This window comes from Caretta caretta, chromosome 6 (genome assembly GCF_965140235.1).
Source record: "Caretta caretta isolate rCarCar2 chromosome 6, rCarCar1.hap1, whole genome shotgun sequence".
Lineage (NCBI taxonomy): Eukaryota > Metazoa > Chordata > Testudines > Cheloniidae > Caretta > Caretta caretta.
Window position 1 is genome coordinate 15,014,789 of NC_134211.1, and position 12,156 is coordinate 15,026,944.

Genomic DNA, 12,156 nt, shown 5'->3' on the forward strand with positions numbered 1-12,156 from the left:
AGAATTGGTTCCAGGCACTCAAAGCTTTCTTCTGATTCCTGCTGATCCTAGCCATCAGAGCACCAACTTGTTACCCGTTACTCCAATGTCCTTGTTCCTCCATGCTCCCTGTTTTGAAGGGTTCTCCACACCAGTACTGCATAGCTCCAGAGCTAGTTTTCAAGGCAAGGCAAAAACAGGAAGTCATCCCATAGTGACACTGAGCAGAGAAACATATCAATAAGACTAAAATCTCATGCCCATGGAATCCATTAGTTTAGAGAAAGACGACTGGGGAGCAGTGCCCACTAGCATTCATCTGGACAGCTCAGATATATTTTTTTGCATGAGCTGATCTTCCTGTACCATGAAGAAGACCATACCACAACTCCAGAATGCTGTCCTCCAAAGTGAATGTAAATTATACCACACTGACAGACTGATTAACTCTTAGCTAAGGGAGGGCTTCTCTGGACTGTCAGGTTCCTTGCCATGAGAAGATTTCCCTGTTCTCGTGCCCAAAGAAGGCCTTGGTCTGAAGACGGACTATTGGGATGTAGCAAGGAATCTAGAAACGAAAAAGGAGAGGAAGAAGGAAAAGAGGGATCAAGGAAGGATGGCAGACTGCAGGACTCGATAGCCAAATACCCCAATGAGATTTCCACCTTGTAATGTGTGGTAAACGTATGGAGGGATGCATGGGTCACTACTCTGATGATTTCTTAATATGATGCTCTATTCCTTTCGCCGTAGAAAGTGGAAATTGGCCTTATTAAGTGAGTTCTTACTCATGAGAGGGAAATTTTCCTGCTGTCCCATAGATCTCAATAATTGCTGCCCAGACTTGCAAGAATATAGTGGTGTTAGAAGCTCTGATACCTTAATTCTCTCCTGCACATTGTACACACAAATCTTGTTTTTGTTCCTGTCTAAATAATACTTGCTCATCCATCACACATCAAGACAATTTAATTTGATTGCCTTTTGGTAAGATTGTTTTAAATATGATGGGTCCAATCTTCAGCAGGTGTAATTTGGTGTCGCTCAGTAGGATCTGGCCCAGGAAAAGTTAAGGAGATGTCTCCATTAACGTGCTACAGGGAAGCAACTTTGTGAAATAGTCAAGTGCTGTCTGAAGGACAACTTTACCAGAAAGAAGCTGAAGAAATGGTTCCTTGATGGACAAAGCATTTGTTTCACTTATTCTCCTAATAGACGCGCTGGCCATTTAAGAATGCTACTTTAAACTGATAAGAAAAACAAAAACAGTATTGTAGAGATTGTTTCTAATGGTTCCATTTTGTGTCCTAGTACCAGATTTGATTTCCCATCTTAACTGGAGGGAAAGGTTTGATCCCTGACTTGGTAAACTTGGAGTACTGAGGATGTGATGGTAGACCTTCCTTTCCTCTAGAAAGCCTAGGGGCCCCTAGTGCTGCTGTTGGTCATGCAGAGAACTGAGACTCAGAGCTTTAATAAAGCCAACATAGCTTTTTATTGGTAAGCTTTATGATTCAGGCCATGCCTAGAGCTTCAACTTCTGAATATACACCCAATGCAATAGTAAAGGTCAGAAGTGGATTTTTTTTTATTACAAGAGTAAGTCTGCCAGATATTGAGAATATCTGAACTCCAGAAGATGCAGCCATCCAAGTTCCAAGCACTAGTTTGAATTTCTCAGTTTTTGGCATCTGATTGGACCTTTAGTGGGAGATAAAATTCAAGGGAACAAACTGACATTTCTAGGAGCTAGGAAAATTAAGGACTGTGGGGCCAGATCTTGGTGTTTTCAGGAGTACTCTGGCTACATGAGCAAGGAGTGGGAAAGGAAAAAATGCCCACATTAGGGGATCAGACTGCTGAACTGAGAATGCATCAATTTTTCCATGCCTTCCTCTACCAGTGACTGCAACAAGAAAAGTCCAACAAGGCAAACAAATTGATCTGTGGAGTTCTCCATTCTGAAGATGAACTGATGGAGGTTGTCTATTCATTTTCTATTCTCCATGGGCACAGAGTCTGTTGGCCTGAATGTTGTGTTTGCTTTGTACTTAGGTGGCCAAAACCAGCAGCTTCCACTTTTTCACCAGTATAAAATGCGTAGAGTCTCTCTTCTTGGAGGAGAGATTGAAATTCCTCCTGGCCATTTATGTTAGCTACTATTACATAATTGTCACTCTGAACCTAGACAAGGTCAAGAGGGGAACTAGACATTTCATGGCCTTCCTGATCACCCTCAATTCCAGCAAATTTATATTCATCCTCCTTTCCAGAGTAGACCATTTTCCCTGACAAGTGTGCCACCCATTGGGAGCAGCCCAGTCTGTTAGATATGCATCTGTGGTTATTCTTGCCACACATATCTCTAAGGTTTCCCTCTGAAAAGGTTTCTGGCACTTGTCCCCCTTGTCTTGAAAATTATTCAAGTTGCCTCTGTGAATGGTAGTGGATGTGGTTACCCACATTCTATCTCCAGGCTGATGGATTCCCTGCTATGAGGAGACAAATTCACAGGTAGTAACAAAACTGTCGTACTCCCATCCATCAGATGGGGCATAGTTGGGGCCCTGCAAAGTTATGGATGTGACTCCTAGGATTGAGGGAATTCCACTTTCACTTCAGAAGAAGGGTCCTTCTGGGGCAGGGATGGGATTTGCTTGCTAGAACTGTCCATTGTGTAGCCTAGACTAAGGCAGCATGGAATCTGAATTCCACTACCACTCCAGAAGGTGTCATCCTACCAGGCCATAATTAATTTCCATTGGTGGAAGGAGAGAAGGTCTGGAGCACTAGTGCATGGGAGAGTCAGCTTTGGTAAGCCATGGGAGCATTGTAGGAAGGTGCCCAAATTCTTCCAGTATCTCAGCTGGTCTTTGTTTTGCAGGGCAGAGGAACAAAACACTATGGGCTGATTGTGGTGGGCCATTCCCTAGGGGCAGGAACAGCTGCCATTCTGTCCTTCCTGCTGCGTCCGCAGTACCCATCGCTGAAGTGCTATGCCTATTCTCCCCCAGGAGGGCTGCTGAGGTATGTGTTGGAAGATGAGACCTGACTGGGGGGTTGCAGCTGATCATTATTGTGTATTATTTGTACTATGATAGCACACCAAGGCCCCATTATGCTTGGTGCTGTACTGAAAAATAGCAAGAGACGGTCCCTGCCCTAAAGAACTTACAGCCATGGGGGGCGATCTACTATAGAAGCTGATGTTGCTGTTGGTTGTGTCCAACAGGCCTGGTTCTATCTGTCTTGGTTTTGGATCTTGATTATGATGCCAGGTGGACAGCTGCCCCAGACACTCACTAAATCTGTGAAGTCACATGGCACAGGAGTCCCCTGGATAATACTGTAGCTTCACCCTGTTTACAGTAGCAAGCACAAGTCACAGTCAAGAGGCTGGCAGCCCAGACAATGTTTCCCTTCCCAAATCCTTCACTGTATATTATGTGATTCAGGGCGCTGTGCTCCTCTGTCCATTGTAGATAGATTTACAGCAGGTGACTCATATAGGAGTTTAAAAAAAAATCACCCATCTTGAACAACATAGAAAGGGGTGTGGTCCCTTGAGTAGTCACGACTGTCACTGCAGGGGGTATTTACGGCAGCTGCAGAGACTCGTCCATCACGTTAGTCCTGGGTCTCTGTAGCACCCAGGGGGGGTTCCCATTAGGGTAATCACTCTGGGCATTATCCTTCAGGTCCGTTACCATGATAGGAGTTGCCACAGTATCTGTTGGACAGAGAGTCCTCTGCAGTGACTGTCAAAGGAATTATTCCCCAGGACGGTCACTGAGGGAACTCTGTAGCTTATCTATTTGGATTTCCCCTGGCAGAAATCCATTAGGCTGTGGTGGACACAACCATGGCTAGAGTGAGCTGTTAAACCTCAGACTATCCAATAGCTCTAGGGGGTGCCCTCACTTATCATATTTCTGATCTTCATTGCACTCTAACACAGTTTGCAGTGTTGTCTGTAGACTCTGTCATTTTACTTCTGTCAGTAGTGTTGGCCTCTAGCTATTGTGAATCTATCCACGATTCAGAGAGAGGCCAACGAAGATGTAAATCTCAATAATGAACAGCGATCTGGGAGCCTTGGCTCACTTACCTTGGGCCAGCGGGAGTGGTGTGGTGCAGAAAGTGATGTTCCTAATCCCACGAGCACCATGTAATGTCAGTCTCAGAAGGGCATGGGATGTTCTGTCCTTCCTACCTCTCTCAAGGGTCCTGGCCATCTGAAGACTTTGGGACATTCAATTTGAGGCACAATATTTGAGTACTTCCTTTCCCAAATGTATGCTAGGGCTATTAGTACCTGGGGCATAAGGAATGGATTTCAAGCCTTGCATCTGTGGAGCAAGGTGGAAACCCCAGATGCTGTGAGGAACAGAAATTGTGGCCTGCACAACACCACAATTCCCCAAATCCAGCCTCTTGGAAATCAGACCCTTCAGAGGCCAAGAGCAATTTGGCCATGGAGTCCTGGTCTTTGCTAGTGAAATCCTACTTGTTCTTCTTGGATCCTATTTCTCTTCCAGTGAGGATGCCATGGAGTACTCAAAAGAGTTTGTGACTGCTGTCGTGCTTGGCAAAGATCTAGTTCCCAGGCAAGTTGAAAAATCTCTGAATTCCTCACTTTAGTATCCACTTGTTCTATACCAAAGGCACCCGTTTCCTGTCTGAACCCCCCCACATCATATCTATCTCCAGTTTCCTCATTTACCTGTCCTCATGTGCTTCTTACTTGTCCCTCTTTTCCTAGTTACCTGTATTGCTGTATCTTTTACCTGGACACTTTTATTGGTGTATCACACACCTGTGTATTGGCATATCCCTCCCCTCTCTCTCAGTTGCCTGTATGAGTAAAAAGGTGAATATCCTGACTTCACAATTATGTTCATTGTTACATCTGATATATCTGTGCCATCTTGATGGTATCTGTATTGTCATCCCACACCTGTGTACTGTCTCCCTGGGTCCATGTTCTCTGTCATCTCACACTTGTGTACCCTCTCCCTGGTTACCTAGAGTTGGACATCTCACACCTTTTTATCATCACCTTGGAGACGTGTGGCCTAATGGCTGGGGCTTTGGACCAGGAGACCCGGGTTCTATTTCCAGCTCCACCATCAATTCATGGTGTGACATTGGACAAGTCATGTCATTTCACTCTGTGTCTCCCCATCTTTGAAATGGGGATTATGATACTGACCCACTTCTGTAAAGTGCTTTAAGATCTCTGGAGGAAAAGCACCCTGAAGTACTGAGTATTATTATTGGTAATCTGTATGATGACATCTCTCATCTGTCCATTGTCTCCCTGATGATCTGTATAGTGGTGTCTTACACTGCTGTACCATCTCCTTGGCTTACCTGTTTTGCAGTCTCTTATATCTCTGAACCATTTTCCTGGTTCCTCATATTGTGATGTCACACCAGGTACTATCTACCTGTCTCATGCCATCTCACACCTCAGTATCCATCTCCTTGGTTATCTGTATTGTCATGTCTCATACCTATACACTTTCTTATCAATTTATCTGTGGCTTCTTACACCTCATTATCTATATTGTGTAATCTCACACCTCTGTGATGTTTCTTGGGTCATCTGTATCGTGGCATCTCCCAAATCTTTGTAGCATCTCTTGTATTGTGGTATCTCACTTTTCTGTTCTGTCATTCCCACCTCTCCTTGGTACCTGTGTTGTGATGCTTACTTCTCGGTAGTCACCTGTGCAGTTGTAGCTAACACCCTTTCTCTCTCTCTCTTCCAGGATTGGTCTCTCACAGCTAGAGGGATTTCGCCGGCAGCTTCTTGATGTTCTCCAGAGAAGTAACAAACCAAAGGTAAGAAGATTCAAATCCACCTGGAATGAAAAGCCATGACAATTATTCTCATGGAAACACCAGACCGAACAAATAGGTGGTGTCCTGAGCTGAGCCTGTTTAAGATCTCACACTCCAATTCTAGCTCTTCCTGGCCTTTAGAGAGCAATAGCCAGTAATGGACTAAGTAATGGAGCAGGTGTGGAGTTTTCTACCCATGACTCCATGGTCTCTGTCTGGTTGTGCAGTTTTGGGTTAAGTGGATTATGTTAACACTTTGGAGATGGAGGATTTATATGTATATTATGTCGTAAAGATTCATTTCCAGCAGACTGAGAAATGCCAGCATTCTAAAGCAGTGGTGTCCAACCTTATTATCACATAAACCTAAGCACAACCTTATGTGGGCCAAACAGATTCAACCTGTTTTAATAAGATTTAAAGTCACCCGTATTGAGTTATATTTTAAGTTCAGCTTGTTTCATATGTATTTAGATAGGTTGTTTCTATGTACAGTATTGTCTATTTACACACTTGTGTAAACTAAAATGAGGTAAACAAACAATAATGAATTGGCTATTAATATATATTATGTTGAAGCAGGCTGTGGGCCGTCGGAAATGCTCTGGTGGGCTGTAGGTTGGGCACCCCTGATCTAAGGGATAACAGAAGCCTTATTAACACTAGTAGCAGTTTTAATATCAAGGATTTTAAAGGTGACCTGCAAATGGGGGAAAAGGACTCTGTGTCTTTTTGTGTGGTTGTGTAGCGTGACATGCTTGAAAAGGGTTTTTTTTGTCGGTTTGTGGTGTTTGTTCTCTGCTTGTTTTTCACATTGAAAATTCAGCTCTTGTCTATGCTGCTTGTCTTGCAGTATTCTGTGGGTATGTGAAACTGTTGGGATTATGATCTCACAAGGACCAGGAAACTGAAACCTGGTTAACTGAGAGGGGAAGTGGTTTTCATGCAGATTCTTTAGAACTTTGTTTTCTTTCTTTTGTTGCTAATGTCTACTTAACTCAAATGCCTAATAAATAGGTATGAGAAAATATCTCTTTGTAAAAGATTCACCATACCTGGCCCTCCAATGCAGGGCTGATAACACTTCCACGCCATGTCTCTGGCTCCTCTAAGGAAACCTTCAGCAAAAACAGGGAAGACAAGACTTAGCTATTTCTAAGGTAAAAACAAGCAGGAAAAAAAACTTGGGGAGTGGGGAGACCTTTTAACTTTCCTTTGTTTTCTGATTAAGCAAATAAGGGCACAAGCTCGATTTTGTTGTTTTGGGACACTTTTAAAGTGTTATGTTTCAGAGTAGCAGCCGTGTTAGTCTGTATCCGGAAAAAGAAAAGGAGGACTTGTGGCACCTTAGAGACTAACAAATTTATTTGAGCATAAGCTTTCGTGAGCTACAGCTCACTTCATCGGATGCATGCAGTGGAAAATACAGTGGGGAGATTTAATAAAATAAAGGGGACATCATCAGAGGGCCTAATGACGTCGGCCACGCTATCAGAGGCTCATTCACCTGTGCATCTACCGATGTGATATATGCCATCATGTGCCAGCAATGCCCCTCTGCCATGTACATTGGCCAAACTGGACAGTCTCTACATAAAAGAATAAATGGACACAAATCAGACGTCAAGAATTATAACATTCAAAAACCAGTCGGAGAACACTTCAGTCTCTTTGATCACTAGATTACAGACCTAAAAGTGGCAATTCTTCAACAAAAAAACTTCAAAACCAGACTCCAACAAGAGACTGCTGAATTGGAATTAATTTGCAAACTGGATACAATTAATTTAGGCTTGAATAAAGACTGGGAGTGGATGTGTCATTACACAAAGTAAAACTATTTCCCCTTGTTTATTCCCCCCCCCCTACTGTTTCTCACACATTCTTGTCAACTGCTGGAAATGGCCCACCTTGATTATCACTACAAAAGTTTCCCCCTCCTGCCACCCTCCCCCCCCCCCCCCCGCTCTCTTGCTGGTAATAGCTCACCTTACCTGATCACTCTTGTTACAGTGTGTATGGTAACACCCATTGTTTCATGTTCTCTGTGTATATAAAATCTCCCCACTTTATTTTCCACTGCATGCATCCGATGAAGTGAGCTGTAGCTCACGAAAGCTTATGCTCAAATAAGTTTGCTAGTCTCTAAGGTGCCACAAGTACTTCTTTTCTTTTTAAGGTGTTATGTATCCTGTTTAACCAAACCCAGCAACCATCTAATGTGAAGTGACCCTAGGAATATGACACTGTGTGCCCCCTTCTCCCCTGGCTTTTTATCCTATTCTCATCGCCACGCTGTTCCTTTCTGTATTTTGGCATCACGATCCGTTGCATCACCTCCTCCTCCTTTTTCTCTTCTTGGACAGTGGCGAATCATTGTGGGGGCCACAAAGTGTATACCCAAGTCAGAGCTCCCGGAAGAGACTGAAGGGAATTCAGTGACCAGTAGCCGTCTCTGGACTCACCCCAGTGACCTAACCATTGCCCTGTCTGCCAGTACGCCACTCTATCCACCCGGCCGCATCATCCATGTGGTGCACAATCACCCTGCCGAGCAGTGCTGGTAAGTACAGCTGGAGCTGCAGCCATGCTGCAAGCCAGCCCAGGGTGCAGGGGCACGCTTCAGTTTTGGAAAGGGACCCAACAGGATAGCCTTCAGGAAAGCCACGGCATTCTTTGGCAGCTTGCTTTGTCTGTAAGTGGGAGTTATTTAGCACCATCCTGTGATGGTTGTGTCTGTCCTGGGGAGGAGATAGGAGGGGAGATCTTGCATCACGATTGGTTAGTGTTGGTCCTGGGAGCAGTGGCAGCAGTATATGTAACTCGGCGTCTCTTCTCTTTTACTTTCCCCCTCCCATTCTCCTGTTCTCTGTCTCTGACCCCCACTGTCTCCTTCTCACATTCTCCCTTCTTCCTCCTCTCTGACTCACATGCTCTCCCATGTCTCCACCTCTCCCTCTCTTTTGATCCCTGACTTCTATTCCAGTTGCTGTGAACAGGAGGATCCCACTTACTTTGCAATTTGGGGCGACAATAAAGCGTTTAATGAAGTCATCATCTCCCCAGCAATGCTGCATGAACACCTCCCTTATGTGGTCATGGAGGGGCTCAACAAGGTAATGCAGGGGGAGACTCAGCACGGCAATATAGCTTCTGAGTCCCAGACCCTGGGAGTGGCAGGAGATGGGGAGGTTCAACGAGGGTGTAAGCTGGTGGAGTCCCCACTCAGCTGCTGCAAGCCAAAGCTACGCACTTGTTGGAGAGTCGAAAAGTCACGTGCTGGCACCTGGTTTTATTAATTCTTATACATAGTAGTGTATTCCAGTAATGCTTAGAGGCTCCAGCCAAGATTGGTGCCCATTGTACTAGGCATTGTACATACACATAGTAAGAGCTAGTCCCTGCTCTAGAGAACTTACAGTCTAAATGGACAAGATAGTCAAAGAGTGGGAGGGGAAACTGAGGCACAGAGTGGGCAAGTCTGGCCCAGCATCACATAGCTCATTCATTGCAGAGCTGGAAATAGAACTTGGGTCTTCTGAGTCCCAATTAAGTGCCCTGTCCACTTGACCATGCTGCATTTCTAAAACAGCACAGTGTGAACCCCAGCCACAGCTGTCTCCTTAATCTTGTCTGCTCCTTGGTTCCTTCAGAACCTGCCCATCCCACACCCTGCTTCTCTCTGGCAAAGGACTGCTTCTGTATTCAAAGTTAATCTAATAAGCCACAACTTCCGCAGTGGGGCAGCAGTTAATAACCTGGAGGTCCCTGAGTTGTCCAGCACCTGCCAACATGCTGGAGCCTCTGCAGAATCTTTCCAATATTAGGCATGTGCATGTCACACAGCAGGATGTGTCTCAAGTCGTTGGGCTTGATTTTACAACCCTTATTTAAGTCAATGGGACTGCTCATCTGAGTGCCTACTAGCACACATGGGTAAGGTCTGTAGAATGGTACAAATACAGGTCCTAGTCATGAGGCAGTGGCACGTAGCTTTACCCAGGTCTCCTAGGCCCTGCTAATTGTGGGGCTACTACAGGCAGGTCCCTAGTTGCTTTCCCCTTGCTGGGTTCCAGCGGTACTTACTACATCTGATGAAGTGAGCTGTAGCTCACGAAAGCTCATGCTCAAATAAATTGGTTAGTCTCTAAGGTGCCACAAGTACTCCTTTTCTTTTTACTGACAGTGTGGCTTTAGTGTCAATATTTATATAATATCAGTGTGTGATCCTAGGTATGATCCTTGCCTTTGAGATCCCTCTAGGCTTGCAAAGGCTGCTGATAAGAAGCAAATCAGGGGATAAGTATGCTTGTCTGGGTGAAGTTCAGAGGTCAGAACAGAAATGGTCACTGAGCAAAGCTGATCTTATTTTGACTAGGTCCTGGAGAATTACAACAAGGGCAAAACTGCCTTGCTTTCTGCGGCCAAAGTGATGGTGAGTCCAACAGAAGTGGATCTCAACCCGGAATTGATCTTCCAGAATCAGCCCCTGCCCAGCGGACCCTCATTACAGATCGGGATTGGAGCCATAACAGTGGACAGAAGGAACAGCAGCGTCAAGTAAGGATGTGCCTTTAATTTCCTTGAAAGCTTTACCCAAGGCCTGTGGAGGGGTTGTTGCCTCCCACAGGATGCCTGATCACTGTGAAGCTGTCCTGCAGTGGCTCAAGAGCATGAGACCAACCCCTGTATAGATTGTTAAGGAGCAGGGCACAAACCCCAAATTGGTTGTGAGTTCTGTACTTAAATTTCAGCAAGCTATTATCAAGTGTGAACTCCCCAAGCACTACATCAGCCTTAACATGGAGTCACAGACAGTCCCCTTGCGAACTCGGATCTATTTTGGCACCAAGGTAAGCTTACCTTCAATAGATGGTTCCTCCCACCAAAGATCCCAGTAATATTCAGGTTATTCCCAATCCCAAAGGTCCAGTCACTTACCCCAGGTCAGTTGCATCTTAGATCTCATGCCAAAGACAACACTTGTAGCCAGTCCTATAATAAACTATCTAAAGATGTATTAACTAAGAAAAGGAAATAAGAGAGTTATTTACAAAGGTTAAAGGAGCTAAACACATACACACACAAATGAGTTACAGTGCTAAATTTCAAAAGGTAATAAAAGCTTCTATAATAAGCAAGCTCTCTATGTCCTTTAGGGCTAACACAGACTAGGCACTGCGGATCTTTTGCTTATGCTTAGTCTTCCTTGCCGCTCAGAGTCCAAGCAGCATAAAAGATACTGTTTCTCCTTGTTTGGGCCTTTTATTCCTTCCTCACTTGTGCTTCGAGTTGCAAGTTCAACTGTTGGGAGGAATTGTCTTCTCTTCCTGAGCAGGGCCAGGGGTGGATGGGCGGAAGCAACGAACAAAATCTTTCATCCTCTGATGTTCCACAATGGTTTGTCTGGTGTTGGTGGGCAGGAGCTAACATCTCCTATGGCAAAGTAGTATTTAGCTTTCGTTAATTCCTCTCTCCTGTCTGGTAATTTGCAGTTACAGAGCAAATACTTTTACAGTTATAGAGCAAGCACTTAAATATTAACTTATAACATGGGATACAGATATTATCAGTTTTCAGAGTAGCAGCCGTGTTAGTCTGTATTATCAGTGAGATTAATGCATGCATCAGTTTACAAACATTTCATAAAGTCTAAACACTAAGCACACTTATGTACTCTAAGACCTACGTTAATGATACCAACACACATGAGCCAGATTGGTTTCCAGTTCTGTATTTGTCAGTGTTCAGTTGAGACCTAAGGTCTTGGCATGAGCTGGCACCTGTGCTGCCAGCATCACAAGCACCCTTTGAAAATTGTGACTGGCCCATGCGTGCAGTGTAGATTCAGTGGCTGCTCAAGTGCTCTAGGAAAACGAAGACCATATCATGCTAAAAGTCCACTGATACAGCAAAATGAAACCCAATGGTGAAAGGACATTGAAACTTTCCCTCTTACTCCAGGACAAAGGGGGGGTTTCCCTTGGGACAAGACTGGGATTCGGTGGTGGGGCAAAGCTTGCATCCCTGCAGAGTAGATTTCTATTTTCCAGTACCCTGTAAATATGATGGTGTTGGTAGTAATAGATGGTATCAATGGTAATAGATACGATCTGAGATGGTCATGGTGAGCAGAATGCTACATTTTGTATAGGTCTTCATGTAAAGTGTATCCCAAAATGTTTTACAGAGTAAATAACGTTATTACAGAAAATTGCAGAGGAAGAGAGAAATACAGAAGCATGGGCAAGGGGGGAAGGTATGTTCCCAGCTGAGATGTGAAATGGAGAGACTGTAAGGCAGATGAACCCAGGAAGGCTGGCAGGAGCT

The 12,156-nt window shown here is 44.6% G+C and overlaps 1 protein-coding gene across 4 annotated transcripts in view; it reads left to right on the forward strand.

The window, feature by feature from the left end:
• DAGLA (diacylglycerol lipase alpha) overlaps nucleotides 1–12,156 on the forward strand; it is a 101,323-nt gene that overhangs the window by 75,893 nt on the left and 13,274 nt on the right. For all 4 annotated transcript variants that reach the window (XM_075129270.1, XM_048854182.2, XM_048854181.2 and 1 more), the window contains 6 exons: nucleotides 2,864–3,006; nucleotides 4,518–4,586; nucleotides 5,754–5,826; nucleotides 8,193–8,389; nucleotides 8,813–8,942; nucleotides 10,205–10,386. In XM_075129270.1, the coding sequence (XP_074985371.1) occupies nucleotides 2,864–3,006; nucleotides 4,518–4,586; nucleotides 5,754–5,826; nucleotides 8,193–8,389; nucleotides 8,813–8,942; nucleotides 10,205–10,386 (794 nt within the window). The remainder of the gene's footprint in view (nucleotides 1–2,863; nucleotides 3,007–4,517; nucleotides 4,587–5,753; nucleotides 5,827–8,192; nucleotides 8,390–8,812; nucleotides 8,943–10,204; nucleotides 10,387–12,156) is intronic.